The sequence below is a fragment of the Paramormyrops kingsleyae genome, chromosome 17 (genome assembly GCF_048594095.1).
Source record: "Paramormyrops kingsleyae isolate MSU_618 chromosome 17, PKINGS_0.4, whole genome shotgun sequence".
Classification (NCBI taxonomy): Eukaryota; Metazoa; Chordata; class Actinopteri; order Osteoglossiformes; family Mormyridae; genus Paramormyrops; species Paramormyrops kingsleyae.
This window is the reverse complement of record NC_132813.1, coordinates 1107345-1133935: the sequence shown is the minus strand read 5'-3', so window position 1 is coordinate 1133935 and position 26591 is coordinate 1107345. Positions and strand designations below refer to the sequence as shown.

The following is a 26591-nucleotide window of genomic DNA, read 5'->3' as shown; positions in this document are numbered from 1 at the left end:
CCTCTGGAGATCCTGCGAAGGAGGCCAGACATGCACACACCGTGGAGACACCACAAAGTAAAGAGTGAGGAAGCCTCGGGGCGGGGGGGGGGGGGGGGGGCGACCCGCTTCCTGTGCTGAGATTCCGGATTTTTGAAATGGGAGCAGCTCAGTCGAAGGTTTCCAGGAAACACGGAAGGGGAAGCATCACACTTACATCGGAGATGGAGGAAGTGGAACGAGTCCGCTACTTCTGGGATGAATGAACAAGCTGAATCCTTTACAGAAAATAAAACCGAATGAAAAAAGAAAACGTGAAAAAAATCATGGAATGGAAAAGTCATGGGGGGGAATTTTATAACAGCATAATAATATGTGATTAATGTAAAATCAATTCAGAAAAAATAGATTTTGTTAAATGTGTTAAAGTCAGGGCATAATGTAATCATTTCACATCTTGTTCACATCATGTAGTTTTTCACTAGGGGTAATTTTTTTCACAGATTTTTTATTCTTATGTATGATGTAGACTGATGCTTCTGCAAAAGCATAGTCATGGAAATGTGCCAGTCAGTCATGGAAAAGTGAGTGAAAATTCCATCCATTCATCCATTTTCTGAAACCGCTTATCCTATTCGGTCTGGAGCCTATTTGTTGGCTAAAATGTGTATGAATTTTGATATAATATAGATTACATGTTCTTTCACTTATTACAGCTAAACTTTTAAATAAACTTATTGACAACCATAAAAACTTATCAGGTAAACTGTAAACAGAACTGGGAGGGTTACCCAGCCAATCAGCTCTGAAGGTGAGTCAGACCTTAAGTACTTTCAGTTTCTTTTCATTAAAGCAGATGAAACGAAAGTGAGAAACAGCCATTTTAGCAGACATGGAGGAAAACAAGGAAGAGTACAGACTTTGTGCCCACTGGTAAGAACCAAACAATTATTAATAAATGATATAATGAAGTAAGAGAAGTTCACTAAGAAAGGGTGAGACATCGGCCTCTTTAAAGCTGATTAAATGCTGGGTGATGTTGCAAATCTGCCTTGTTTGTACGCTGAAGGACTAACCCTCTGACTGTAATGTCAGTTACTGACTGTAATGTCAGTTGACAAGAAAATTATTTGCCTGATGTAATTACTGACTTCCAAGGGTTTCAGAATACAGGCCTCCCACGAGTGAATGAGTTGCTGTTGTACTCGTTATCAATTCCCCGTCTGTTTACATAGTAAACCTGCCCCCCCCCCCTCAGCAAAAAGGATGTGGCCGCAGGTAACTTTGTGCTGCACGAGTCCCACTGCCGTCGCTTCCTGAGCCTGTGTCCGGACTGTGGGGAGCCGGTGCCCCGGGACGAGATGGAGCAGCACAGGTCCGAACAGCACACTCAGGTCAGATCCGGGCTTCTTCTCTGTGTCTGAGTGACATGGACCGGGGGTGACGAGGCTGACTGACAGTGACATTCTGGTGGAATTCCACTTAACAGGCAGAGAATTGCCCCACGTTATTTATGAGCTCTGCTCTTTGACACCGTGCTGCCTGCTAATTACCTCCTTGATGCCCACCACTAACCCAGACTGCCCACCACTAACCCAGACTGCCCAACCCTAACCCAGACTGCCCACCACTAACCCAGACTGCCCACCACTAACCCAGACTGCACCAACTAACACGTCTGTGCGACTAAGTGAGAGAGCAGGGCTCCAAAACTGGTCCACGGAGATGTTCAGATGCTCCACGCTTCTGCTCTAAGCTGTGTTTGGGATCTGTTTACCACAGGTCAGGTGCACACAGTGCAAAAAAAAACTGGAGCGTTGCCGTCTGCAGGATCACCAGGTACGTTCACCTTGGCCGGCGTAGAACGCCTCCCAAACTAAGCCGCGCTTTTCCTGGTCGCCACTAATTGAGCAAAAACAGGTTCAAAATGTCAATGTTTTTTCTCAGAAAGCTTCTGAGTACAATAATTGGCACGTCTGCCGGGGGCGACAAGCAGCTCTGACTCATATACACAGCACATTTACCTGCGTTGCCTTTTTCTCCCTCCCCCCAGATTCCAAATCCAGCTAATTTCTTTTCTCTTATTCCCCCAGGAAAATGAATGTGAGGACAGATTGCAGTGCTGTCAGTTCTGCCAGCTCCAGTTGCCCTTCCGGAGCCTGGCAGAGCACATCAGCGCCTGTGGCAGCCGGACAGAGCTGTGCCCAGACTGCAACCGCTACGTCAAGCTGCAGGACATGGATGCCCATTCGACGTCTTGTTCCACCAGGCCACAAGGGGGCATTCCATCGAAGGTGACCAGCCAGAATGCTGCAGGGGCCGCCAAGACAAATCAAAGTCAGTCTGCTCTTCCATTTGTGGCTCTCTGCTATTCACACATCTGACAGAGATCCACCTTATATATGCATTTTTCATATGGGATGTGAAACGTTCTATGAATATTCCAAATAAAGAGCAAATGAATCCAGTGATAAACATCTTATGGATAAAAGTGTTTTTGCGGTTTGGTTACAGAGTCCCAATTCCAGCGGTGTTTCAAGTGCATGGAATCTGTCTCTGTGGCCCAGATGCAGAAACACCAGGTCAGCAGAGAGACACCTTCAAGACTTAGTATCTAAGAAACCAAGAAAGCTAAGTGTCTGGTTGCACACCACCTCTGCTTTGTCCTACTCCTCTCAGCTGGAATGCCTCGCATCGTCACCCCCTAGTGAGACTGAGGATGCTGAGGACCCAGACTTGTACCAGATCACATCATTCTCCCTACAAGGACGCAAAACATCAAAGGAGAAGGACATGGGCGAGATCAGCACATGCCCCCTCTGCCATTTGGCTCTGCCGCAGGTCACACTGCAGCGGCATGAGGTATGCCAGCGTACACCGGACACCGGCCAGCCTTTGGCCACGCCCCTCAGCATAGGCGAACGTGGCCTGATTATCCTTTAATGACGGGAAATTAAAAGCGGTCACCTGCTGGATTGTTATGTCAGCTGAGTCACTAATAACTGCTGCTTTTCTCCTCACTGAAGTACAAATGTCGCTTATTTGAAAACCTGAGAAAGTCTGTTGCCAACTGACACTGGGAGAACCATCCAGAGGACGATGTGCTGTGGTGAGTCTCCTACGTTAAATGATCCGCCTCACAGACATTACCACATTTTCAGCGCTGGTTTCACCCTGATCTCACATTATGGAGTAGTTATAGTCGACATTGGCCAAGAACAGGCGTATCTAGAGAGAAGGTAGATGCTGCCACCTGACAAAACTCTTTCTGGTTTTGCTTACAGGGTCACCCATTTATAGACACTCATCAAACGCTTGAATGGTGAAAAGCCACTTCTGATATGTGTATAAAATGTCGTTGAAGAGATTTCTAATAAATTCCTAATAAACCAAAGCAGATTGCGACCTTCCTGTCTCCGGGTGCTGTCATAATAAAAGTTCTACTCCAGCCTTGTGTTCTGTGCTGCCTCTCATAGGCTAAACTACAAATTACCTTTTGGCAGATGTTTGACTGCAAGAAATACCTTTCAGTCTCCTGTACCTCTTTAGGTTTGTGATAAGCGTCACCTTTCCAGGTACCAGTCTGCCATTTGATCATAAGACCCATAAGCAGCAGTGAGTGATCCCTCTTCATAAGGTCCATGGGTCGCATTTGCGCTCAGACCTCACCTCACTGCCTCGGTGACACCCTCAGCTTCCAGTCGTTACCCCCCAGGGTCCCTGCGCTGTCACATGCCATCACATTTGTTTTTATCTCCCAGCAATCAGCGACCCAGTTCTGCCAGCTGTTCATCACAGGCGGCCATGACACTCATTTGGATTATAATCTGACTACAGCCCAAACCTCCTACTTACATTAACCCCATCCATCCATCTCACAGCTGCTTATCTTGGTCAGGTTTGTAGGCCCTAAATGAATTGCATGTGTCTTCCAAGTTCTCATATGATCAATTACTCTATTGCAGAAGAAGCTATTTATTATTATGAGTTTTCATAACGTCTTGTAAACAGTCAACACTGCACAAGCTGTGGCCTTCAACCCTGGTGTTGTTGCTCATATGCACAAACGAGGAGACCCAAATGTCCAGCTGCCATGTGACAGGTGACGAATGCTGGGCGGTCAAAGGTCAGGTCCTCTCGGCGGGGAACGGGGGCCCGGTCTGCTAGGGATCATTACCCTTCAGCACATTCATGAAACCGGGCACGGCCTCAGTAATGTTAAGTGAAGGCAAACACGTCCACAGTCCAGAACAAAACCGGTCACACTGAAGAGCCTGTGCAGTGTTTCACAGCTTATCTGCTGGCCCAGTGAGGGACAGGGGATTGAGAGAGAGAGGCCTGCCTTGGTTCGCTGTTTCCCAGATGTTTGTCTCCGCAATGGCGGACCTGAGACGTTTCTGCCAATCAGTGGGCGAGTACCTGGCGGACCTGAGACGTTTCTGCCAATCAGTGGGCGAGTACCTGGCGGACCTGAGACGTTTCTGCCAATCAGTGGGCGAGTACCTGGCGGACCTGAGACGTTTCTGCCAATCAGTGGGCGAGTACCTGGCGGACCTGAGACGTTTCTGCCAATCAGTGGGCGAGTACCTGGCGGACCTGAGACGTTTCTGCCAATCAGTGGGCGAGTACCTGGCGGACCTGAGACGTTTCTGCCAATCAGTGGGCGAGTACCTGCCAATGCTGACATCACAATACAGGCAGCTGCATGGACATCAGCCGCCAGAGAAGCTACTTCAGTTTTGTAAGGTAGGACAGAGGAAAAACTGTCCTACTGAGGCTAATAATACTCAAACTAGGTAAAGATTCATTCATTTATTAAGATTTAGAAACATCAGTTTGATCAAAGTAATGATAATTAGGGTTAAAGAAGAGCGTGGTGTCCATATGCATGTGTGTGGACATGTGCAGCACAAGGACCAGCTGGACAGACAGTAGCCCCACCAGGGTCTTCACAGTCACACACTATCAAAACATGACCAGTGACCAGAGCCGTGTTATGCGATGACTGTTTGTCAGCTTCACACCCCGCAAGAAAAACTAAACCCAAGATGATAGATCTGTCCGAGTTCGTGTCGTTCAGGTATTTCTTGTTTCCGATGAACAGGCCCCCGTCCCCATGCAGACGAACTGCATCCGTCTGTCTCTCCCAGACTCCACCTCAGAAAGCGTGGATGACAACAGACTGCCAGAGGCGGGTGCAGACGACTTCGTCCACGTACAGCGAGTGAGCCTTGACTTGGATCTCCTCCTCCAGGTCCAGCTGCCTGCGCGTCAGGGCCTGGAGTTCTGCCTCCGACAGTGACAGGGTCTCGCTCATCCTGGGCACAGAAACTGCTGCTAAAATGGGATAAAATGCTTCCATGCAACCGCTTAATTACAATTGCTTAACTGAAGATTTTGACTTAGTACACAAAAAGCTTAATGATAGTAATACAACAGAACAAAAACAATAGGGATTCGACACCTCCAGTCAGAGACCCCGTAAAGGAGGACAATTCCAAGGGCCCTAAAAATCTGGACCATAATTGCGTGGATTTGAGTCGGGGGCCCAGTATGAAATGCTTCCATGGGGCGTAGAATCTCTAGTGGCGCCCCCCAGCAATGACACTTGGAGCCCTAATGATGATTATTATAATATGTTATGACTCAGAGGACCCTGAAGGAGACAGGAGAGAGTTGGCTCCTGCCCACCTCTGCACATGGCTGCTGAGCTCCCGGACCTCAGTGCGGAGCTGCACCTGGGCGTCGTCCTGACAAAGCTCTACATGGGGTCTCCTGCCTCGCACCTCCAGGCGGGCCTGGGCCACACTCAGCGGGGCCCGCTTGTCCGCGATGGCCGCCCGCAGTGTCGCCATGCTCATCTCCAGGCTGCCTATTTCCTCCAGAACCTGAAGGAGCAGGACAAGGTCGACCCAGGGCCGTTAATATTACATGGCACGCCGCCTTTCCACAAATGTCATATTCCTGCGGAAATATGAGACGAGATCAATTCGCCAGACGAGAGGTCAGCTGCTTACCTGATATTTTTTCCCTATACAGCCCCCGTTATATCGCAGACTTTTCCCCGATGCATCACAGTTCTCTGCGATGTGTGTGTATGTATATATACACATACATATTATTATTATTATTATGTTACTCATATCCTTAGCACGACTTCCACATATCATATGTGTTTACAAAGTGTGTTTTAATAAGTTTACATGCATTCAAAGCGAGTGGGGGGGGGCATTTTAAGGCTGAAACTATAAAAATGTTTATTTATACGGTCTTTCTATATTGTGGATTTTCACCTATCGCTGATGGGTCTGGAACCTAACTTCCGAGATAGGCGGGGATCACTGTAGTTATTTGTAACCATTCGTACAGATGCATATTTCTATTTTGAGTCAAGGTTACCACATGGTCCCCTCTTTAGACTCATATCCACAATTGTTGGCTGGCCTGTTGTGCCAGTCCTCATCGCTAGGCATCCGGGACAGACCCAGGATGGGTACCAGGGACGTGCACCTACGGACAGGCCCTCGGGACGGGCACCTTGTAAAGGCACTGGGGACGGGCACCTTGTACAGGCACTGGGGTCGGGCACCTTGTACAGGCCCTCGGGACGGGCACCTTGTACAGGCACTGGGGACGGGCACCTTGTACAGGCACTGGGGACGGGCACCTTGTACAGGCACTGGGGTCGGGCACCTTGTACAGGCACTGGGGACGGGCACCTTGTACAGGCACTGGGGACGGGCACCTTGTACAGGCACTGGGGACGGGCACCTTGTACAGGCACTGGGGTCGGGCACCTTGTACAGGCACTGGGGTCGGGCACCTTGTACAGGCACTGGGGTCGGGCACCTTGTACAGGCACTGGGGTCGGGCACCTTGTACAGGCACTGGAGACGAGCACCTTGTACAGGCACTGGAGACGAGCACCTTGTACAGCCGATCCTCCAGCAGCTGCTTGGCGGCCTTGGTCTCCTGGACACGGCGCTCCAGCGCTGCCTCCACAGCCAGCTGCATGTGGCGCAGATCGGAGCCTGTCTGCTCCAGCAGGCTCTCAGCCAGGGCGCGCAGCGAGGCGGAGTTGTTCTTCTCGCGCTCCGCCTTGCGGACGTTCTGCTCTGAGAAAAACTCCCACTCCTTCGGCGTCAGGGTGGCACTGCAGCGAAATCAAACCCAAAAAACAGAGAAGCCAGAACGAAGATTCCTGTGCTTAAAATCCCAGGATAAAGCAAACATTCACCTGTGTTTTGGTACCTAGCAGGACAATGACTGCTTATAAAAAAAAACTCAGCACACCTTGATTTAGCTTTATGACAATAATACATGCAGGTGACAGGAAACCATGAAATTACTGTCTGCTTACAAACCAGCGGATGTTAAAACTGAGGCGTAAATCAACATCATCAATCCGGTTCTCTTTTAATCCTTGCTGATTCTAGGAAGGGGCTTTCCCAGACAATTCAGTATACTCGAAATTCCATGTCAACATTCTAATTTCTTATTCATCTCTCGAGATTTATTCAGAGTTTCTAATGTGGTCTATGGGGAAATGACATGCGAGGACTTTCTTCTCCTAAGAGAGTCACAGAGAGCAGTGGCAGCGAAGATCCCCTTCACTACCCTGAGCTTCAGCCCCCAGCTCACCCCGGGGCTGTGGTGCCCCCTTCAGCGGGGGGGGCCTCGGCAGAGCTCCTGCTGAGGATGCAGCAGTGATCATCGATCTGCTCAGCTTGAAACTTGTCCCTTAGGTCCTTTTCCAGCCAATATTTCATGGAGCGATTCAGTCTGGACACAGATACACACACACACACACACACAAAATATTGGCATTTTTACAGCAATTTATCATTAAATTTTATCTGAAAACAAGAGTCAACACAAACCACAGACAGCACAGAGTCTAAAGGCAGCTAGACATCTCTGGCCCCCTGGTTTTACCGGATCTGCTCAGTAGTTTGCTCCAGGGTCCGCTGAAGCAGCGCAGACACAGACTCAATCACTTCCTTCTGCTTCTTCAGCTCCTTTTCCACCTCATCATGCACCAGGTCGATGCCGACACGATTCTCCCTGAGTGTGTGCAGGCACGCACACACGCACACACACACACACGCACACACACACACACACACACACACAGCATGTTAGGGGGAGGAAGGAGGGGCTGAAGCCCTACACAAAGCAGACAGGCCGTGAACATGGCGAATCCCACTCACCTCTCAGCCAGACACTGAAGAGTGACATCCAGGGGCTCGGAGCAGCCCGCCAGTGCTCGTTCCAGCCGCGTTCGGAGCGTGAGCAGTGCCTCCACCTCCAGAACCATGTTCTCCAGACTCAGATTCAGCTCTTGCCTCCAGAACCGAATATCCTGTATCCTCTGCTCTGAGCACAGAAATACAAGTTCAGCAGAGGAGGGGGTCACCCCCAGTGAAATCTAGCTCAGGCTGCTAATTACTCAAATTCCGAAAACGGGACAGCCGAAAGGGGGAGACAACATACACCTGTAAGAAAATTAATGCAATCATAAACTGGCATAAACTAGCATGACATTAAAATACTCAGTCAGTCCTTACTTACCCAGCCTCTTATTGACATCCTGTTGCATGCGCTGAACTGCCTTGTCACTTTCTTCGACCAGCCTTTTGCTTGCTGCAATTAAACGCTCCGATCGCGAAAGCTCGGCATTGGCATTCCCATAATGCTCCTGGTTTGCCTGACGCCATTCTGAGGGCAGGAACTTGGATGCTGCTTTCGTGAGATGGGACATTTCTCCCCGAACGTCTGACTGCAGAGATCTGTGGTTCTATTAGATGAGTCCTTGCAAGACAGGTGTTCAGTTTGGTCAGTTTGCTTACGAGGCTGGTAGTGTCAACGGTCTACTTTTACTTGAAAAAAACACACCTAACATTTTACTTGAAAAAACACACCTAACATTAGATAATCACATTACAGTGTACAAAGAGGAATCCCTCTGCAAGACATTTTCTGTATTATCTTCTTTCTTCTTTATGTTTATTGTTACGACCAAGGCCAGGGGAGATTTTTAATGACACCATAACAATAGACAACTAACGGTAACGGTAACGGTAACGGTAAGGGCATAAGACAGACCGAGAAGAAATACAAGAATCACAAGAGAGAGCAGTACGAGGTGTGTGACAAAATACAGCAATTTTTACACATTCAAGTAGTGCAATGCAGAAAGTTGGCATGAGTCATGTATTCATACTTGTAATATTCCCGTTTCAAAATATAAAATACATGAAAAGAGCTGGGATCCCTGTAACTTCGTTAAAAGCAGCTTGATGCCGTAAAAATCGAACGAAACTGTGTTTAGTGTCAGGCTGAAAAAGACCGTCAAGAGAATTACCTTGGCAGGGCAAGCTGCACTTTCAGGGAGCGCTCCTCACTCCAGCGTTTAGGGTATAATTACAATAAATGTTTTTTAAATCAGTCTTTCAGGATGTCCGGGTCGCAGCCGCAAAGTGCTCGGGCGTGTAAACAGACGGTTACCATAGCAACGGGCGCCGAGACCGGAGAAGCGCCGCCTTCAATGATACGTCCTCACATGGGCAACACGTTCACTTGTCAGTTTTTATTTTAACTTTTATGAGTTTGATAGCATTTCATCAAGAAAATATTTAAAAGTCTTATCACCAAGGAAACACTTTCATTCGCGAAGAAGTACGTGGTTTCATGAATGTACATTCTGTAGTCGTATTCATGACGTACTATATAGAAGCATCATTGAATGTCAACTCAATCGGTATTTTACATAAAAACCCTTGCTGATTCTAGGAAGGGGCTTTCCCAGACAATCAGAAGTTTGGTCAGTATACTCGAAATTCCATGTCAACATTCTAATTTCTAATTCATCTCTCGAGATTTATTCAGAGTTTCTAATGTGGCCTATGGGGAAATGACATGCGAGGACTTTCTTCTCCTAAGAGAGTCACAGAGAGCAGTGGCAGCGAAGATCCCCTTCACTACCCTGAGCTTCAAGGGTTTAAATATATAATTAAATAAAAACACATGATTTCGTGAGTTTTTGTATTATATAGACGCTTAACAGTAAGTTGCCGTTCAGGCAACCGACAGTAAAACATATAGAACTTCCCTAAAACGCTGAAGCAAATTATTTTAATAGAAATTCGCCAGACGTGACTCAGTATCAGCTGAAGTCCCCCTGACACAAACTTACCTATCTGTTCTCCGCCCTAAAACAAACCTGTTTTTATTAACCAAGCCTAGGAATTGCTTTTCTGTTTTAATAACAAGCCATCAGCTGTAACATAAGGTCGGTAGTGAGACTGCTTTTGTACAAGACCTATATAAAGTCATTACCAAAATAACAATAGCAACAGCATGACAATTACTACCACATAAACCAAGAATATTATAGGACCAATCATGAACTCATTTGTACAATCTGCGTTCTTTAATAACATTTAATTTAAAAGGCAACGCAAATGTAGAGAGATGACTAATGAGCTCCTATGGTAATCATATAAGAAAAGGTTAAATAACATTAAATACAAACTGTGTTTAATATTGCATTTTAAATTTGTACTCCGTTTTCTTTTTTAATTAACTGAGAGATCAATGTGGATTCTTCAGACATCGTACGTATATCTGCGTGGATGCAGAAGGACAATGATAAAAATAGACAGACGAGTCTGGTCATGGGAGGACACTAATCCATCCAAGACAGTGGAAACAGCTTCTAAGGGGGGAACGAATCAAATAATCCTTTTATAGCAAACAAAATGTCACCCCTGTGCTTTACCCAAAAATCCCACGGCCACGTTAGACTGCAGCTTCCCCCACAATCAGCCGCACCTCGCGGGCACGCGCGAGCCAAAACGAAGACGAGCAGAGACGCGCAGCACTGCAGCTCGTGTCCAGTGTCCGGGAAACGAAAGCTTATTTCCGCATATCAGTAAGAATAGTAACAAACAATTCAGTAGTAACAAACAATTCAATAGTAACAAACAATTCTCCTGCTGTTTTATATATACATATAACAGCTTTAAACACTGCTTGCATAATTCCCGCTCTTATTTTCTCCCCATTTGTCGTTTTCTTTCCCAGTGTACCTAACTGGACCTACTCCAGTTGACGCACTTTCCTGTTTGTCTCCACCTATAATTCCACCTCCCAACGTCAACATGATACCCGCCGTAAATGTCAGACTTGTAAAGCGAACATGGAATGAGAATTTTTTTAAATAGAAATACTTCATAAGAAATAAATGTTTACGGCTTTGAAAGACGCTACTCAATAAATAACTATAGATTTTGCTGTCTACAGGAATGTACCATTATCAAAGCCAGAGGTCCAAACTCTACATTTTTGGTTACATATTCAAGTTTTTTTTACGTATTCAAAACTAAATTATTAAAATTTGCATATTTAAAACAGTAAAATGACTTCTTTTCCCTATAGTACAAACACTAAATGCCCTTCCAGGTGGGGCGTGGTATCAAGATGCCACTCAAAGAGAGGGTGTGTCCATTAGGGCGAGCAGCCAGTGGAGACTTCCAGCTGCTTTAATTGACAGCCCTAAAGTCCAATCCGTAATGGTTTTCTGGCACCGCCCCCTCGTCCATTGCCACCTTCGACTCGTGCACCTGAAACAACCCATGAATGGACACCGCTTTAACAGCTGCCTGACATCATCTCTACAGGCACGACAAAGCCCACACGTGGGTCTCACCTGGAAGGGTGGGCTGAGACCCACAATGCATTGCATTTTGCTGCTGTAGTATCCAAGCACACACTGGCCACCCCTGACTGGTATTTCGTTCTTGCTCACATACACCTGTCAACACACAGATATAATGGTCCATCCTCTATACACAGGAATATAATTTCAGTGATTCATGCCAGTTACCCTCAAGATCAGACTGTAAAAACAGGTACAGTGATCCCCCGCTATATCGCGGTTCAGCTATCGCAGATTTTTCCATGACGCATCACAGTTCTTGGTGTATCGCGTACCTTGCTTTTGGTCCAATTGTTGTGAGCAAACTTTTTGTGAATTATGTCACTCATATCCTTAGCCCGACATCCACATATCATATGTGTTTACAAAGTGTGTTTTAATAAGTTACCATGTTTAAAGCATGTGGGAGGGGCATTTCAAGGCTTTAACTATAAAGAAATGTTTATTTATATGCTCTTTCTATATCGCGGATTTTCACCTATCGCTGATGGGTCTGGAACGTAACTTCCGCGATAAGACGGGGGATCACTGTAAATTTTTTGGCAGCCCATTAAAGGTTCCCATGGAATTCTCCAGAAGGGAAAATCTAACAGTTAATAACAGTTACATCAGCGGGCACTGATCAGGGGAACAGCATCAGCGTGACTCCATGTAGGCACCTGTATCAGCTCCTCGCTGTGGGACACCTCCGCATCCTTCACCCACGTGTAGCTGATGTAGTCCTGCACACTCCTGAAACCTACCTGTAGGGGGCGAGAGAAAACGGTCATAAAACCGGGATGAACAGGAAATGACCATTAGGCTTCACCACGACCAACACAATCTAGACAAGCTATCGTTCTGCTAATGGGGTGACGGGTTGTAGACGCAGCCATAGAACCTAAAGCAGAACAGACCAAAGCTACTGAAGTGATGATCACTGACCATCACTTCAGAATAAGAGCCCCCCTTGAGTATTCTTAACTCCTGGCGGAGTATCTCTCATGTTGTGCTGCACAAGCCAGACGATAATAAAAAACACGCTGTCAATAGGTCCGTCGACCTGCAGCGGATCGTGGGGCCGCGGCTGAAACGCCTCGGTATGAATAAGGCAGAAAGAGGTCGACCCCCCATGACCCAGCCCACACCATCCCGCTAACCGCGTAGAGGCCGATCCAGTCCCAGGCGCTGGCGGGGAAGGATTCCATGACGCTGTAGGTTAGCAAAGCGTCAGCGTCTGCACTCCACTCGCCCTCGGCACGCAAGCGCGCCAACGGTACCCCCACCTTCTTCTGCAGCTGGAGGGAGGTGGGATTGGGGTGGGCAGGAGGAGGGTCAGGCAGAAAATGAAGGTGGGGGAAGATTGTTAGACCAGACAAAGTTATTGTCATTTGAGTGGCACAGGAAGTGCAAAGCCATCTTGGGCGATTGGCACCTCCAGGCTGAAGGTGCCGATGACGGGCTTGTGGTCGCTGCAGCTGTACTCCATGCAGCAGGTGTACACATCCTGCACCACCTTGAAGAGGAACTTCGCGTCCTCCTCCTCCTGCGGCCCCCCGCACACTCCGACCCCACCTTCCTTGGGTGTGGGTGGGGCCTTCGGTCTCAGCCTCCACAGGACCCTGTCGGTCCAGGCCGGCTTCCGCTTTTTACCGCTGGCCAGTCAGGGGAGGGGTCACGAGGACAGACAGAGACAGAGCGAGTTTGTTTGTGTGAGAAAGGCAGTATTGTGAGTCCACGCACATCGACTCCATTAGTGAAGTTAGCGCTGCTCCGTGAACGATGCAGTGAGAGGGTTAGCGAGAGCCCTGGGCAGTGAGTCAGCCACGATACAGTGTTGGTGCTTGAACAGTTCCGACAGAGGAGACACTGCCAGCACAGCAGTGAGGTCCAAGGTGGCCGAACGGACGGTGTAGCATGTGCGTGAACACGCTACCTGGTGTCATACGTGTCTGAAAACAGGTCATATTTGTAGGTGGGTCTGAAGCTGAGGGGTGCCTCCTGGAACTCCTGCAGGACGGCGTCCTCCTTCTTCATCATGGTCAGCTGTGGTGCCATCAGAGAGAGAGACTGATTAATAGGGTACCACTGCCGCCATCATCATCATCATCATCACCACCACCACCTCGAAGACAAATGCCATAAATATCATCATTGGCTGATCACCAACCCAACAAGACATCAGATATCATCACCCCAGAAATCCTCACTAGGGTCTCTGACTGGACCCAGTTGCTGTTACGCCAAAGCCTCTGATCAGGCTGCACTGTGGCGGAGGCGGCGGCCTCGTGAGCGAGCTGCAGGGTCATGTGAACAAGGAACAACATCAAATAAGGCCTGGACATCCAGCTCACCTGGTCCTTTTCCCATAGCAGACTGAAGCGCTCGTTATCGATGGCAGACTGAACCAGGCCCGTGGCGTGGTCTGCGATGCGAAAGTTCAAGTCCCCGAACCAGAACACCAGCCTGAGAGACAGAGACAGATAGTCAGGAACGCGTTAGAACTTCGGACCTCCTATCAACACCCCTTAAAACTTTTCCCGTGGGATGTCAGTCATGGAACAGTGAGGGATGTGCAAGGAGAAACACAGACTGAACAGAACCAATGCAGGCTGTTTCAGGATGAAGGTCCAACGAGTCACCTGATAATGTATGTGGAACCTTTAAGTCATCCTTCTTCAGAAGGACCTGGCAAATCGTTTACATCCAGAGCACTTTGAGTGATGGGCAGTGGCTTATTAGGCAGTCGGTAAAGGACAAACAACAACTCAGAGCTGACTGTGTGATGTGATGACATAACATTTTCTTACAGGAAGTGAGAAGTTCGGCGCGGAGGCGGACCTGTGGTCGAGGACGTGGGGCGTGTCGGCCGCGCTGAAGGACTGCGTGCCCAGGATGTACTTAAACTCGTCTACGCGCTGCGAGGCGTAGTCCATGTGCGCAGCCAGATGGCAGTTCAGGAAGCAGAGGGTGTGGCCATAGAAGGAGAAGCGCACTGAGACCCCGCCCTTGTTGCCCTGGAAACACCAAGAAGGGGCAGGACAGACGAATGAGATGAAGGAAGACGGCCGGCACCGATTGGGACCCGGCACCTTTTCGGTCGGCCTTACCCAGTAGCGCAAGACGCCAGTAGGGGTGTAGGTGGTCTGGATGTGATGGATGAAGGGCACGTGATGGAGCCGCGAGAAGAGGAGGAGGAGGAGGCCCTGCATACGGATGGAGCTGACCTGGACGGGCGAGGAGAAAACAGAAGGAAGCAGCTAAGAGAGACAAAATGTACCGCGAGGAAACCCCCCATCACAATTCAGTAGGTCACCAAGGTATGTCTATTGTAAAGGCAGCGCATACTGTAAAAATACATTGGAGACCACTGCTACACAGCATGTATACAAGCAGAACCCGTTAGGTGGAGGAATTAAATATTTTATGGAAACTATGCATCAGTGCCTCCCCAACACTTCGGGACAAAGAAACCATTTTCTATTCCGGGGTCTCACCCACTCCAGAGGAAGACATTTGTGAATGGGCCCCATTGTAACGCTCACACACAACCACAGGGGGGCGGCGGTGGCCATTAGGTACCTTCATGTAGCCCTGGGCTGCTAGTCTGGTCATGAAGACGTTGCTCCAGGAATCCTCAAAGGCCAGGTCTGCCACAAACTTCAGGGGAGTAGAATTCACCTCCTGCAGGCTGCCAACAATAGGTGGAAGTCATGTCATCAATTAACCACTACGCCACCTGCTGCCTATGTCAAGTAAAATAAGGCCGACGGCAGGAAAGGCTAGTCAAACACAGGACACCCGCCTCCCCGGCAGTTCATCCAATCCCAGAAGTCAGGGCTCACCCAATAGCATAGAGATCAGGGGGCCGGTTCGCAGCCAGCTGAAGCAGTGCACTGACGTCACCCGGAGGTTCTGCGGAAGCCACGTTCCACGTGACCACATGCAGCCTTTATGAACGGAGGAAAAGGAGGACAAGAGAAAAAATACAATGGTCTGCCAAACACGCCCCCACTGCAGAGGCAGAGACGCGGAAAGTGTGACAGGGAAGCGGCAGTTACCTGAAGGAGTCGACCTTGCCTTTGCTGCCGTTTTTCCCCAGGCTGGCGGAGTTCAGGGGACCTGCCGAGGACCCCACCTCCATTCTCTGACCTGCCAGAACGCCGAAATAACAGCTGGCTTCACAGCCTGCGCTCAGCAATCAGCCGTGGCCGATAAACCACTTACATCATTTAAAAGCAGCTTCATTACTCTGCTCTGGTTTTCCAGTACAAATTTACGCAGATGTTCTGCAAGAGTATTCCTGTCAAAAGTGCTTTACTACGATCACAAACATTCACAACCGAGTTGGTTATGACTTAGGCAGACAGACACGGGAAATAAAGGCACTTGTACGTATTTTTATGTTTCGTCTTCAGTAGAGATCAGAGATATGAGGCAGGAAATGTGATTAAGCCTGTTGCTACATCAATGAAGCAGAAGTTTAAGCAACAAACAAGAACCATTTATTTTCATGTACGTAATTATGAATATATTCCAGGTGGCGATTTTATAAACCAATACAAACTATACGGTTCAGAAAACCGAGTCAGACGTTTGTAAAGGCGTTTTTCTTGGGTGACATCGTTGGAGATGTTTTTTTTAACCAATGTCAGCTAAATTTCCCTACAGGAGTCTTCAACCTCCGACATAATTGTTACATGTTTTAGGGTATCTAATCAAATAAATGCATTTCTTGCTACGTTTTTAAAAAATTAATCACGAAGAGGTGGACACTCTGCGAGCCGAGCGCCGCTCCCGACTCCCCTACATCGCACGCTACGCGCGTCCCGACTGCGGCGTCAAAATAAGAGTCCTCCATCCCGCAGATGATATAACCATGCATTTTGCGTGATGGAGGATCCCATCAGTCAGTTCTTAAAATAGACGCACTATGGCGTCAGTGAGTTACCTGTCTTAGGTAATGGGGGAGTAAAATAAGACAAAAGTAGCCGCTCACAGCTGAGTGGGCGTCTCAGTATAAAGCATGGAGGCACGGCGATCCCACATCACTCTAGCTACCAATACATGGTTTCGGCTGTAGCACTGCGATAATCCAGTAGCCGACAAAGTTAAAGTGTCCGACGTTATTTAGCAACCCAGGCTTCAGGGGCGTTCATACGTGAAACACAATACGCGATAAGTGACGGCAATAACATCCCGTGAAGGCGCCGGCTCGCAGGCTAACAACTTTTTGAGCAGCCGAGCTTAAAGCGGCGTACGCAGCGCTCCCTGCTTCCGGCCTCCGCTTACCCGGCACCGTGTGCGCCTCTCCCGCTCGGACCGTCTGGCGCAGTCGGCTGCCTCACATGATGGAGGCAAACGCCGATTCGTTTCCTACCTCGGTACAGCGTCCTTCCCCCAGCGACTTTCAGCAAACACCCCGCTGCCAGCGCAAGAGCGCCTCCTAGCCGCTTAAAGTGACATTGCAACGAATGTTACTGGAGAGCTGCACAGGCTTCGTCGTATGAAATGCGCCTCCTGTCTGCTTTTTCACTTTATGCACCTTAATAATCCATCCATCTTCTAACAGCTTATCTTGGGCAGGGTTACCGGGTCTTGAGCCTCGCTTTAATAAAGCCATCAGTAACTATGATTAAATGTATAAGAATTTTAATTCTTAATTATCTAAAACGTATTTAAAAGTGGTTGGTAATCCTTCTTAGCCATTGTAGAAAACTCACACGTACATTCTGTGGTGTTGTAGTATCCAATAAACGATAGCAAGAATTAACAATATGCTGTTTATTGCAAGCGATAAGCCTCCGCGCGCCTATCCACTGCGCCGCGCTCTTCTTCTCTGTCTGAACCAGATCACTCATTACGCCGCAGCCCCACCTTGTGGCCTTACAAAATATTTCAACATTACAAGACCGACACATTTATTAAAATTTTGCTTCTGTTCATACCCCAGTTTTTAAAAGAGCTTCATATTATTCTGCCCTTATCTCCTCATATTCCAGTTAAGCCAGGGCATTCTCACCAAATTCCTCATTTTTCTCCTGTGTGTTTCTGCCTGCCTAAGCATCATACCATACACAGGCTCCTTGCACTCATCGAAGGCCAGAGAGAAGAGGATTTTGACTTCATATGTATTTATCAATACAACCTCGTTTCAGCGAGTGTCACCTGTAAACATTTTGTTGGCAAAAAAATGGAACTCAGGCAAACATAGAAAGGAGACCTGCCATCTATATTTCCTACTGCATCCCAGAAACGACGTGAGAGAAAGCCTCTCACATAAGCTGCCCCTTATTTTAATTTACTTAACAGTCAAAATGGACCTTAAAGTACACCCAGAAAGGGTATGATATTTACAGCATTTCTCTGCAAGTTACAATCCAACTCAGTCCTTGGTGCGATACGTCCAATACAGCAACAGACATTAAAAAACACATGAAATCAGTAAAACAATTTAAGATGAACACATGATCACTCCCGACAAGTTAAACAGAGTATAAAACGTGAACATTGTTTTGATATTGACACCATGATTCACATGCCAGCATTACAGTGCAGGTCCGGGGAAAGACCCAAAGGACCCAAATGTCCGTCACCCCAAAGTACATCTGAGTATGTATTCATGTATATGAGAGGTTTGTAAACATGTAACCAGCAGTATAGATGGCAGGTGAACAGAACTGAAATGATTAAAAATAAACCCAAAACAAACACTCTGTGTACAACACATGAATAATTACCAACAGTTCACACTTTGTGCTATTAATATATAAACATTTCAGTGATATTAACCTCTACAAATGCAACTGTTATTAACAAATGATGTACAAGCACCTGAACAGATACTAATGGCCATACTTCTCTGCCTGGTCAGCGTTAGAGTTTGATTGTGCAGAAATTCCCTGCAGGTGAAGTCATATTAAAAAAGGACAAATGAAAGGGGAGTTGGGGGGGTCTGAACCCTGTAGACATCAACGTGGAGGTCATGCTGCTGGTGCTGTGCGTCTGCCCTAAGAGACACACAGAAGGAAAGGAAATCAAAGAGTGTCAATGGAAACATTAAAATGCTTCGAGGAACATTTCTGCAATCCCCGCGACAACACGACACACACTCTAAATCAAATTCACACACATTGCCAGGGTTCCCCCCCCTCCAGACACACACACACACACACACACACACCTTCAGCTACGCACGCTGGGTCACCTGAGAGCTGCAGTCTCACCCCCCTCAGTCCTCTGTCACCACCATCCCCTTCACTGGGTCCTTCTCTCGCATCTGTAACACAAACGTGACACTTCAGCACTTCCAGAAATGCATGTGGGACTGCTGCCCCCCCGAGGAATGCGTCGGCGTGCGAGCGGGAGACGGGACGGGGACCTGGTCCAGCTGCCGGGAGGTGTCCTCCTCCATGTGGCGAATGTCCTCCATCGACAGCTCAATCCACTTGTCGATCCAGCAGAATAGCTGCCTGTGGAAGTTTGTGAACAGCCGCTTCTCTTGCTGGAAAAAGGAATAACGGCAGGATAAATAAGAACATTTATGCCGTTATTTAGCCGTTATCATACTGCATTATCAGAAATTAACCACTAGAGGTCACACAAGCTCCACGTTCCTGCATTAAATGGAACCACACCGCTTTTAAACTTCAATACATCTGCCTACTCTCTTTGCTATTACGACGTTCCAGATGATGTTTGTGAAACAGTTAGACTTCAGCCTGAAGTGTTGTATGAAGTCAGGGTGACGGGTGGGGAATGGAAAGAAGCGGCACAAGGACAGTGAATGGGCAAAACCTGCTGTTTGACTTCCTTGTTTGAATGTGTAACCTAAGTCAACATCAAAAATTCCACATCAATCTGACTGGTTTGGCGAGTTAAAAGTGCTCCACACACAGGTTTTTGTCACGTTGTGGGGACATTTGGTCCCCACGATGTAATGTACTGTACATAACCCACACAGGCACACAGACACAGACCTGACTGCTGGCCCCCAGACTCCCAGAGCCCCTCCTGTACCCCAGAAAAGCCCCACCTTATGGATGAAGTTCTCCACCCTGTTCTGCAGCCCCCACCACTTGAACTGCACAGTGACCAGCTTGTAGGCGCACATGTAAGGGCAGTCCGTCGTGGAGAGCTCTTTCTGGAAGTTAAAAATGAATAAAACGTAGAAGAAAACCCAGCCAGTCACAGATCCACCACATTAATCATTTCCAGGAATGTTCCCGATGCCTTTAGGGTGCCAAGAAAACAGCGGCAACACGAAACAGGCTCCGCCCACCTGCCAGTCAGCATCCAGCGGCCCTCGGCCGGTCTTCACAGATTTGAAAGAGGCTGGATCTTCTTCTGGCTTGTAGTCCTGTGGACATTGTGGAAGGGCTCGTGAAGAGAGAACGGAGACGTCTCGCTTGCCAGTGAGCACGCACGCCTCAGCGTCCTCTCAATCTACAACACGTTACCTTTGCGTCCACTTGGTTTCTGTCAGCAATGTCTAAGTGGACCACGTCAACCTTCTTCCAAGTGTCTGCATCAAGACCGTGCACCTGAAGGCCGAAGGGCAAGATTTAACACCGGACACTGGAAAACACCTATTTCCTAATGCGCCCTAACTGCCAGGCGGTCGCTGGCATTCAAGTCTCAGAAAGTCAATATCCAAGTTTCTGAGGATACGTCACACTGGGACCATGATCGATTCCAGCCCCTCTCGAGATTAGGCAGGGTGAACCAGTGCTGAACCAGTGCTGAACCAGTGCTGAACCCGCTCCAGTGCAAGAGACCCCGGGGGCATCCCACTCACGTTCTCCTGGGTGCCAAGGTCCGGCTTGTGCCACGTCTCGATCTTGATCAGGAAGTTATCCTTCATGTACTCATTCTGCGAAAGCAGCAAAGCCACATGTCACACTCCGCTCCAAGCCGGTCACAAGTCAGTAGCTGATATCGGCACAGATAAGCAAGGGAAAGGTAACGGGTTAAACACAGGAAACTGCGCACACACACACACACACGCACACACGCACACACACATACACACACACACGCACGCGCACGCGCACACACACACACACACACACACACACACACACACACACACACCAGTTAACATACCTTGACAGGCAAGATTATCTTAGCATTGCTTTTGCATGTTACTGAACAAGTTTGTGATAAGAACATAAGAACATAAGAACATAATATATTAAAATGGATACTTACTGTAATTACTGCACCGTCGAGATGAAAACAAAATTAAAGGAGAAAATAAAAACAAGCATTTAGGACATGCATTGAGAGACATGCTTAAATGTCACTTTAAATCTACCAAAACGACCTCTGGGGAGTGACCCAGAACCAGACTCAGACCCGAGACCGAAGTTACAGCCCACAAGGGCGAGAGAAGCAGCCCCACAAACGGGGAGCCCCTAGAGGCTGCAGGGGGCTGGACCCCCCCCTCCATCCAGAAGCTCCTCTTAGACGGCTGGGCTTCCCGGAGGTATTCTCACTGTGCTTATACATCACTGCATCACTGCAGAACTCCTGGGGGTATTTAGCTGGACTCCCGGCCCCGACTCACTGGTGCGGCAGTAGGGGTAGGCGTTCCAGGCCTTCTCGTGGATTTTCAGTGCGGAGGACGGAACCAGCATTCGCACGAACGAAGGAACTTTACTGGGGAGAGGAGACCGGGGTCAGAGCTCAGCGGCGAGGAGTGTGAACATAACACACGCGTGTGAAAACGTGCAAGAAGACCTCACCTCCGCAAGTGGTAGATCTTGTGTGTATACTGGCCCTTTTCTCCATCATTTTCATACGGCTCATTCTTCAGAACCTCCACCCCCTCCCCACCACCCGTCTCATTCTTACTGGCCTCCGCCACAGAGTACAGCTGGCCTACTTTGTACTGAAAGAGACAATTCACTCTCGTACAACTGCATTTGGACACATTTACACAAATTATTAAACAACACTGACTGTAAGCAGGTATTGATGAAGGCAGTGTTTAAGTCATTAAAGCTTTAAAAGACATTTAAAAAAAACTAAACAAATGCAAGATACAGGAAACCAGTCACAACTGAGGATTAAGAACAGAAGATTTGGACCAGTTTGTTTAGCAGACAGAAATGGAAACTGATACTGGTCAGCTGCTATCCATTCCGTTATGACACTTGGCCAGTCCCAGCCAATGGCTGTTTTCTTCATAGCCTAACCATTTAAATCTTCTAAAAAGGAAACACACAGACAGCAGCCTTATACTGATAGAGCGAAACAAAGGCAGACGTCTCACTCACACGTGTCAGTGTCATGTGCGGGTTTTGTAGGGTTGCTAAGCAACCCCTTTACGGTAATGACAGTGTCACTGCAGTTGTTTCAGATTGAATAAAGACAATGACGATTAAGGCGGGACGGCGACATGACGCATGAAATGATGGAGATTTAACATCGTGCTCATTACCGTAAAGAAGGCAACGAGAAATGGGGAGTGGAAGGATTCAACAGATTATTGTGCAACAGATATTGTTTTAAAATGGTGTGTAGCGGTTAGCTGACAGCACAGGAGTGCCCCCACTCTAGAATGGGGCGGGGGGGCTTACATGAATTTTGCAGGGAAAGACTGTTGAACACAATTAGCTCCACAAACAAAATGCTTATGGGTCTTTCTGAGACTCCCTAACAGGGTGGTCCCTTTCTCCGGTCCGTCTGGAGCAGCTGTGACACAGCTTGCCCATTGCCCTGACCTCTGAGCTTTCACTCCTGCACTCAGACACATTAACACTGCGCTCTGTTACCTGGCATCGCGCAGCATTTAAAAACTCATGCAGCCAGGCTGACATGCTAATTTTCTGGCCAGCTAGCAAACCACAATAAAGTCATACCTGCTAGCCCAGAATACCCCTCCCCTAACCCTCCAGACAGAGCCAAATATACCCTGAGGCTCATATCAAAAATAAACCATCACCACCACAGTCACACACGTAAATGAGATTGATGAAGGAACTGAAAACATCTCAATAAAAGTCTGCAGGGCAAGAAATCAACACATCCCTTATTCAGACACAGCAAGGCAGACAAACCTGTAAACACACACACTCGGCACCGCTGGCACAGCGCCTGCCACGCTCGTGCAACACACACACACGGCTCCGCTGGCACAGCGTCTGCCACACTCGTGCAACACACACACACGGTTCCGCTGGCACAGCGTCTGCCACGCTCGTGCAACACACACACTCGGCACCGCTGGCACAGCGTCTGCCACGCTCGTGCAACACACACACTCGGCACCGCTGGCACAGCGTCTGCCACGCTCGTGCAACACACACACACGGCTCCGCTGGCACAGCGTCTGCCACGCTCGTGCAACACACACACACGGCTCCGCTGGCACAGCGTCTGCCACGCTCGTGCAACACACACACACGGCTCCGCTGGCACAGCGTCTGCCACGCTCGTGCAACACACACACACGGCTCCGCTGGCACAGCGTCTGCCACGCTCGTGCAACACACACACTCGGCACCGCTGGCACAGCGTCTGCCACGCTCGTGCAACACACACACACGGCTCCGCTGGCACAGCGTCTGCCACGCTCGTGCAACACACACACACGGCTCCGCTGGCACAGCGTCTGCCACGCTCGTGCAACACACACACACGGCTCCGCTGGCACAGCGTCTGCCACGCTCGTGCAACACACACACTCGGCTCCGCTGGCACAGCGTCTGCCACGCTCGTGCAACACACACACTCGGCACCGCTGGCACAGCGTCTGCCACGCTCGTGCAACACACACACTCGGCTCCGCTGGCACGGCGTCTGCCACGCTCATGCAAGTGCGATTGCCAGGGTAGGTGCCCTGGCCCCCAGCCGATCTGACGGGCGTTAGCCAGACACAATAATCCAATTTCTACTTTAATAAATATCTTAAGGAATATGTAGTTACATATACACTCACACTGCCTAAGAACATTTTCTTTTGTTAATCACACTGAAGTGTAGCAATAGGACAGGAAACCTTTGCTTGAGTAAATTTAGTTTTAGGAACTACAGACCATCAAACCAGTTCTATTTTCATACCCACAAAGAGGACCTTCAGACAGGATTCAAGGTTAGGTTCAGAACCTGCATTAGACAGTCAGAGTCTGCATGTTTGTCGGCACCCAGCAGGTATAATCCGTAATTGTACTGCCACCTTTGTGGACACGGGCAGATTGAAGACAGGAAACTCGTCCAAGATGTTTCCTTGTCAGCACTTCAGCTCTCTTAAGTCAAATTCTGAAGTACATCAGGGTATTGCAAAGTTTTATATGGGTTACCAGCCTCGGCCTGTGGCCCACTGGAAGTCGTGCAGTTCTACTCGGGACAAAAGACTGTGCTAGATTTCACCGTCATAAGTGAAGAGAAGTGTCACATCAGGACAGAAAACCACGAAGGCTTTGAGAGAATTACTGAGAAGCCGAAACACAACCTTCCACACAGCGTCTTCCATTTACCATTTTCATGGCTAAAAATCAAAAAAGTCTGATGCAAAATCTCCTTAGAACACTGGAAAAGAAAAAAAACTTTAAAATTTGTGTTAAATGAAACAAGCCCAACAAAAGCGGGAACTTCTCCCCCCACGAGCATGGAAGAGCTTGGAGTGGCAGAGGGAAGTCAGAACAAGCAGATGAGAACTTCTGGGTGTGAGAAAAATGCAGATGGACGGCTCCGACTGCAATCCTGGCCATTGTAATCTGCGTATGTTCTGTATAGGTGTTCTGGGCTGATCATGCACACAAAAGGGAACAAAGAGGACAGCTGCCCTGCACCTACCTCATCCACAGAGACAGGCACAATCACACGGCTGCAAGAGAGGAGACAGGAGACCCAATCACAACACAAACACCAGTCCTGATTTGGCCAACAGAGAGAGCATGTCATCTTTATCTAAAATGCTAATTTCCTCATTTGGTCGGGTCTAATCCTGGAAAGTATATCAAACACACGATGGGAAGCTGTCATTTCCTACCGTCACCCACAATAGAGCACAAATCTATGGAGAAGTTCAGGTCCACAGCAAAGCATTATGGATACATATCAACCATGTCCTGTTTTACAGTGGTGTTACACATTTGTAATTTCTGGACAAAACAGAAAACTAATTTATTTAAAATGGCAGGAAAAAACCCTCTATTCAGTTGTGCATTGTCCGTCGATGATATACCAGTCACCCCCAGTTCAAACGGCATGGTGAGCATATCTGAGTATTGTACCACGTGAAGGCAACTCATTTTATCTACAGAGCATCTCAGCAAGGGGAAGTATAGAGGGATCAGTAGCTCCGCACCGCACATCATCCAAGCCACCTAGCATCCACTCCATTAGAGAAAAGAGTGACGCTCACGGCAAACTGGTAATAAAATCTATTACATTAAAATACTATATGTTTGATTGATGTTTAGCATGCCAAATAAGGGCCATCCATTTATTAGTTGTTTACTTTGATACGGTCGAAAAGTAAACGAGCTAACAAAACTTGTCATTCACACGGTGCAGCCTGTACCACTTCCTGAGTACTTTTGTACAAATGACTCACCGCTGTTAAGCAGGTTAAAAAATGTGGCCCGACGTACTGTTTTAGCGTGATATGTACACACATTGCTACACAATATAGATGTCTTTGCATATTACCTTTGGGCGTGTGCATCAGCCTCCGCCAAAAGTAGCTTGTAAATATCTGGTTGCGGGAAATCGCGCAAACGGCCGTATAAACTGGCTGACGCACTCGCCTATATGCCATTTCTCATGCAGCAAACTTTCTATATTGTAATTATAACGTTACATACGGAGTTTTTTAAGAATCAAATCAGTACCTTTCCGTTTTGCATAATCTAAAACGTTCCAGCTCCTTCATTCATTCATTCATTCATTCATTCATTGGGTCTTAACCGCACCACATTACTGAACCAAACTGGCAGAAAACGCCACGTTTCACAGACCATTTTTTGTATGAAAAATTAGAAAATGAGATGGATTACGTGTTACGTGCTTTGATAAAATAAAACCTGGCGTCTCAGAACATTTTAATAACTCCACTAAAAAGTCAATTTTAAATGCCGAGTAACTACCTGGCTGAGGTAGCCTACCTGTATATCAGGGTCAGGTTCACAGAAGCCACAACAGCGCAAACTACGTTTCCTCACAAGATCAACTAATATAATAAATGTTCAATTTTAAGCAGAAACACTTTAAAATTGATACTTACTACTCCTTAATAAGCATTTCCACCGGCCGTGTTATTCACGCGTTTAAAATACAAAAAAAAGTTCAGTCCGCTCCAGTACCCTAAGGATTACACTGTACGTCACCCTTCTGTTGACTTTCTGATCATTCCTGCAGATTCACTTCCTGAACTGGGCTGTCACGAGCCACACCTGCCCCGTTACGTCACGCCACCCAGCAAACCTGGTACCTGCTGTAAAGCGTGACGGCGTCTCCCCAAAGTCCACAGCCGTCCATCATCAAGCCGTTAGGTCCATCATTAAGTCAATGAAACGTAACCGAAGTCAGCGATGCTGTAAATAGCGACAGCATATTCCATGGTTTTATTTATATATATATATACTGGATATATATGTGTGTGTGTGTGTGTGTGTGTGTGTGTGTGTGTGTGTGTGAGATTACGTTTGTCTGAGTAGTAGATTTTCAGGGGAGTTCTTCATAAAAACAGAAACTCTGGTAGAGTCCGTAAAAAATATCAGTCAATTAAACGGGTTTGTACGGCAGGCAATGGGAAGCTGCAAATCCTGTCAACCCCCTAGTGGGGAAAATTGCACAAATACTGGATTTAGTACTGAGCAGAATCCCCCCCAAGATATCGGGTAAAATTCCTCATTTATTTGAAGCACGAAGGAAACTCCGACCAGGACACTACTGCAGGAAATGT

General features: G+C 47.8%; 4 protein-coding genes across 8 annotated transcripts; 1 reads left to right on the top strand and 3 right to left on the bottom strand.

Moving 5' to 3' along the window:
- The first annotated feature begins 736 nt into the window (after positions 1–736).
- On the top strand, positions 737–3384 carry xaf1 (XIAP associated factor 1). 2 transcript variants are annotated; one of them, XR_011983283.1, is made up of 8 exons: positions 737–912; positions 1238–1373; positions 1762–1818; positions 2073–2273; positions 2494–2561; positions 2659–2841; positions 3006–3088; positions 3264–3384. XR_011983283.1 is itself a non-coding variant. In XM_072701353.1 (8 exons), the coding sequence occupies exons 1-7, from the start codon at positions 872–874 to the stop codon at positions 3051–3053; spliced, it is 777 nt and encodes a 258-aa protein (XP_072557454.1). In that variant the 5' UTR covers positions 741–871; the 3' UTR covers positions 3054–3088; positions 3264–3384. The 2 variants fall into 2 exon arrangements, 1 of the variants encoding a protein (XP_072557454.1); XM_072701353.1 differs by having other exon boundaries at positions 741–912; positions 2073–2316.
- Positions 3385–4776: 1392 nt separating this feature from the next.
- tekt1 (tektin 1) lies at positions 4777–10092 on the bottom strand. Of its 2 annotated transcripts, XM_023792567.2 has the most exons (8): positions 9344–10092; positions 8551–8790; positions 8190–8355; positions 7915–8043; positions 7621–7761; positions 6907–7132; positions 5671–5867; positions 4777–5297 (listed from the first exon to the last, which is right to left on the bottom strand). In XM_023792567.2, the coding sequence occupies exons 2-8, from the start codon at positions 8738–8740 to the stop codon at positions 5138–5140; spliced, it is 1209 nt and encodes a 402-aa protein (XP_023648335.1). In that variant the 5' UTR covers positions 8741–8790; positions 9344–10092; the 3' UTR covers positions 4777–5137. The 2 variants fall into 2 exon arrangements, with proteins under 2 accessions (XP_023648335.1, XP_023648336.1); XM_023792568.2 differs by lacking the exon at positions 9344–10092 and having other exon boundaries at positions 8190–8350; positions 8551–8701.
- A 135-nt stretch (positions 10093–10227) lies between these two features.
- On the bottom strand, positions 10228–17812 carry LOC111833872 (inositol polyphosphate 5-phosphatase K-like). 3 transcript variants are annotated; one of them, XM_023792564.2, is made up of 13 exons: positions 17407–17812; positions 15739–15829; positions 15523–15627; positions 15260–15368; positions 14788–14904; positions 14519–14694; positions 14032–14143; positions 13614–13723; positions 13113–13332; positions 12838–12975; positions 12358–12441; positions 11690–11794; positions 10228–11603 (listed from the first exon to the last, which is right to left on the bottom strand). In XM_023792564.2, exons 2-13 carry the CDS (start codon positions 15819–15821, stop codon positions 11523–11525), a joined length of 1440 nt encoding a protein of 479 aa, XP_023648332.2. In that variant the 5' UTR covers positions 15822–15829; positions 17407–17812; the 3' UTR covers positions 10228–11522. The 3 variants fall into 3 exon arrangements, with proteins under 3 accessions (XP_023648332.2, XP_023648329.2, XP_023648330.2); XM_023792561.2 differs by lacking the exon at positions 17407–17812 and adding an exon at positions 16970–17376 and having other exon boundaries at positions 10390–11603; XM_023792562.2 differs by lacking the exon at positions 17407–17812 and adding an exon at positions 17058–17376 and having other exon boundaries at positions 10390–11603.
- Positions 17813–17890: 78 nt separating this feature from the next.
- Positions 17891–26209, bottom strand: LOC111833882 (phosphatidylinositol transfer protein alpha isoform-like). Its single transcript, XM_023792578.2, has 12 exons — positions 25911–26209; positions 24479–24509; positions 21424–21569; positions 21246–21337; positions 20888–20895; positions 20475–20549; positions 20137–20220; positions 19959–20036; positions 19713–19820; positions 19059–19181; positions 18861–18956; positions 17891–18687 (listed from the first exon to the last, which is right to left on the bottom strand). Exons 1-11 carry the CDS (start codon positions 25925–25927, stop codon positions 18909–18911), a joined length of 810 nt encoding a protein of 269 aa, XP_023648346.1. The 5' UTR covers positions 25928–26209; the 3' UTR covers positions 17891–18687; positions 18861–18908.
- Between the last annotated feature and the right edge of the window lie 382 nt (positions 26210–26591).

Coding starts and splice junctions, on each gene's coding strand:
- xaf1 (XM_072701353.1), top strand. CDS start 872: ATGGAGGAAAACAAGGAAGAGTACAGACTTTGTGCCCACTG. Junction 1,374..1,761: donor GGTCCGAACAGCACACTCAG/GTCAGATCCGGG, acceptor TGTTTACCACAG/GTCAGGTGCACACAGTGCAA. Junction 2,562..2,658: donor CCCAGATGCAGAAACACCAG/GTCAGCAGAGAG, acceptor TACTCCTCTCAG/CTGGAATGCCTCGCATCGTC.
- tekt1 (XM_023792567.2), bottom strand. CDS start 8,740: ATGTCCCATCTCACGAAAGCAGCATCCAAGTTCCTGCCCTCAGAATGG. Junction 7,762..7,914: donor CAAACTACTGAGCAGATCCG/GTAAAACCAGGG, acceptor ATCTGTGTCCAG/ACTGAATCGCTCCATGAAAT. Junction 5,868..6,906: donor TGGAGGATCGGCTGTACAAG/GTGCTCGTCTCC, acceptor CTGCTCCTTCAG/GTTCTGGAGGAAATAGGCAG.
- LOC111833872 (XM_023792564.2), bottom strand. CDS start 15,821: ATGGAGGTGGGGTCCTCGGCAGGTCCCCTGAACTCCGCCAGCCTGGGG. Junction 15,628..15,738: donor GGCAAGGTCGACTCCTTCAG/GTAACTGCCGCT, acceptor CCGTTCATAAAG/GCTGCATGTGGTCACGTGGA. Junction 15,369..15,522: donor CCTGATCTCTATGCTATTGG/GTGAGCCCTGAC, acceptor TATTGTTGGCAG/CCTGCAGGAGGTGAATTCTA.
- LOC111833882 (XM_023792578.2), bottom strand. Junction 19,821..19,958: donor CGCTGGATGCTGACTGGCAG/GTGGGCGGAGCC, acceptor TTTAACTTCCAG/AAAGAGCTCTCCACGACGGA. Junction 18,957..19,058: donor CCTCCCGGCAGCTGGACCAG/GTCCCCGTCCCG, acceptor TTTGTGTTACAG/ATGCGAGAGAAGGACCCAGT.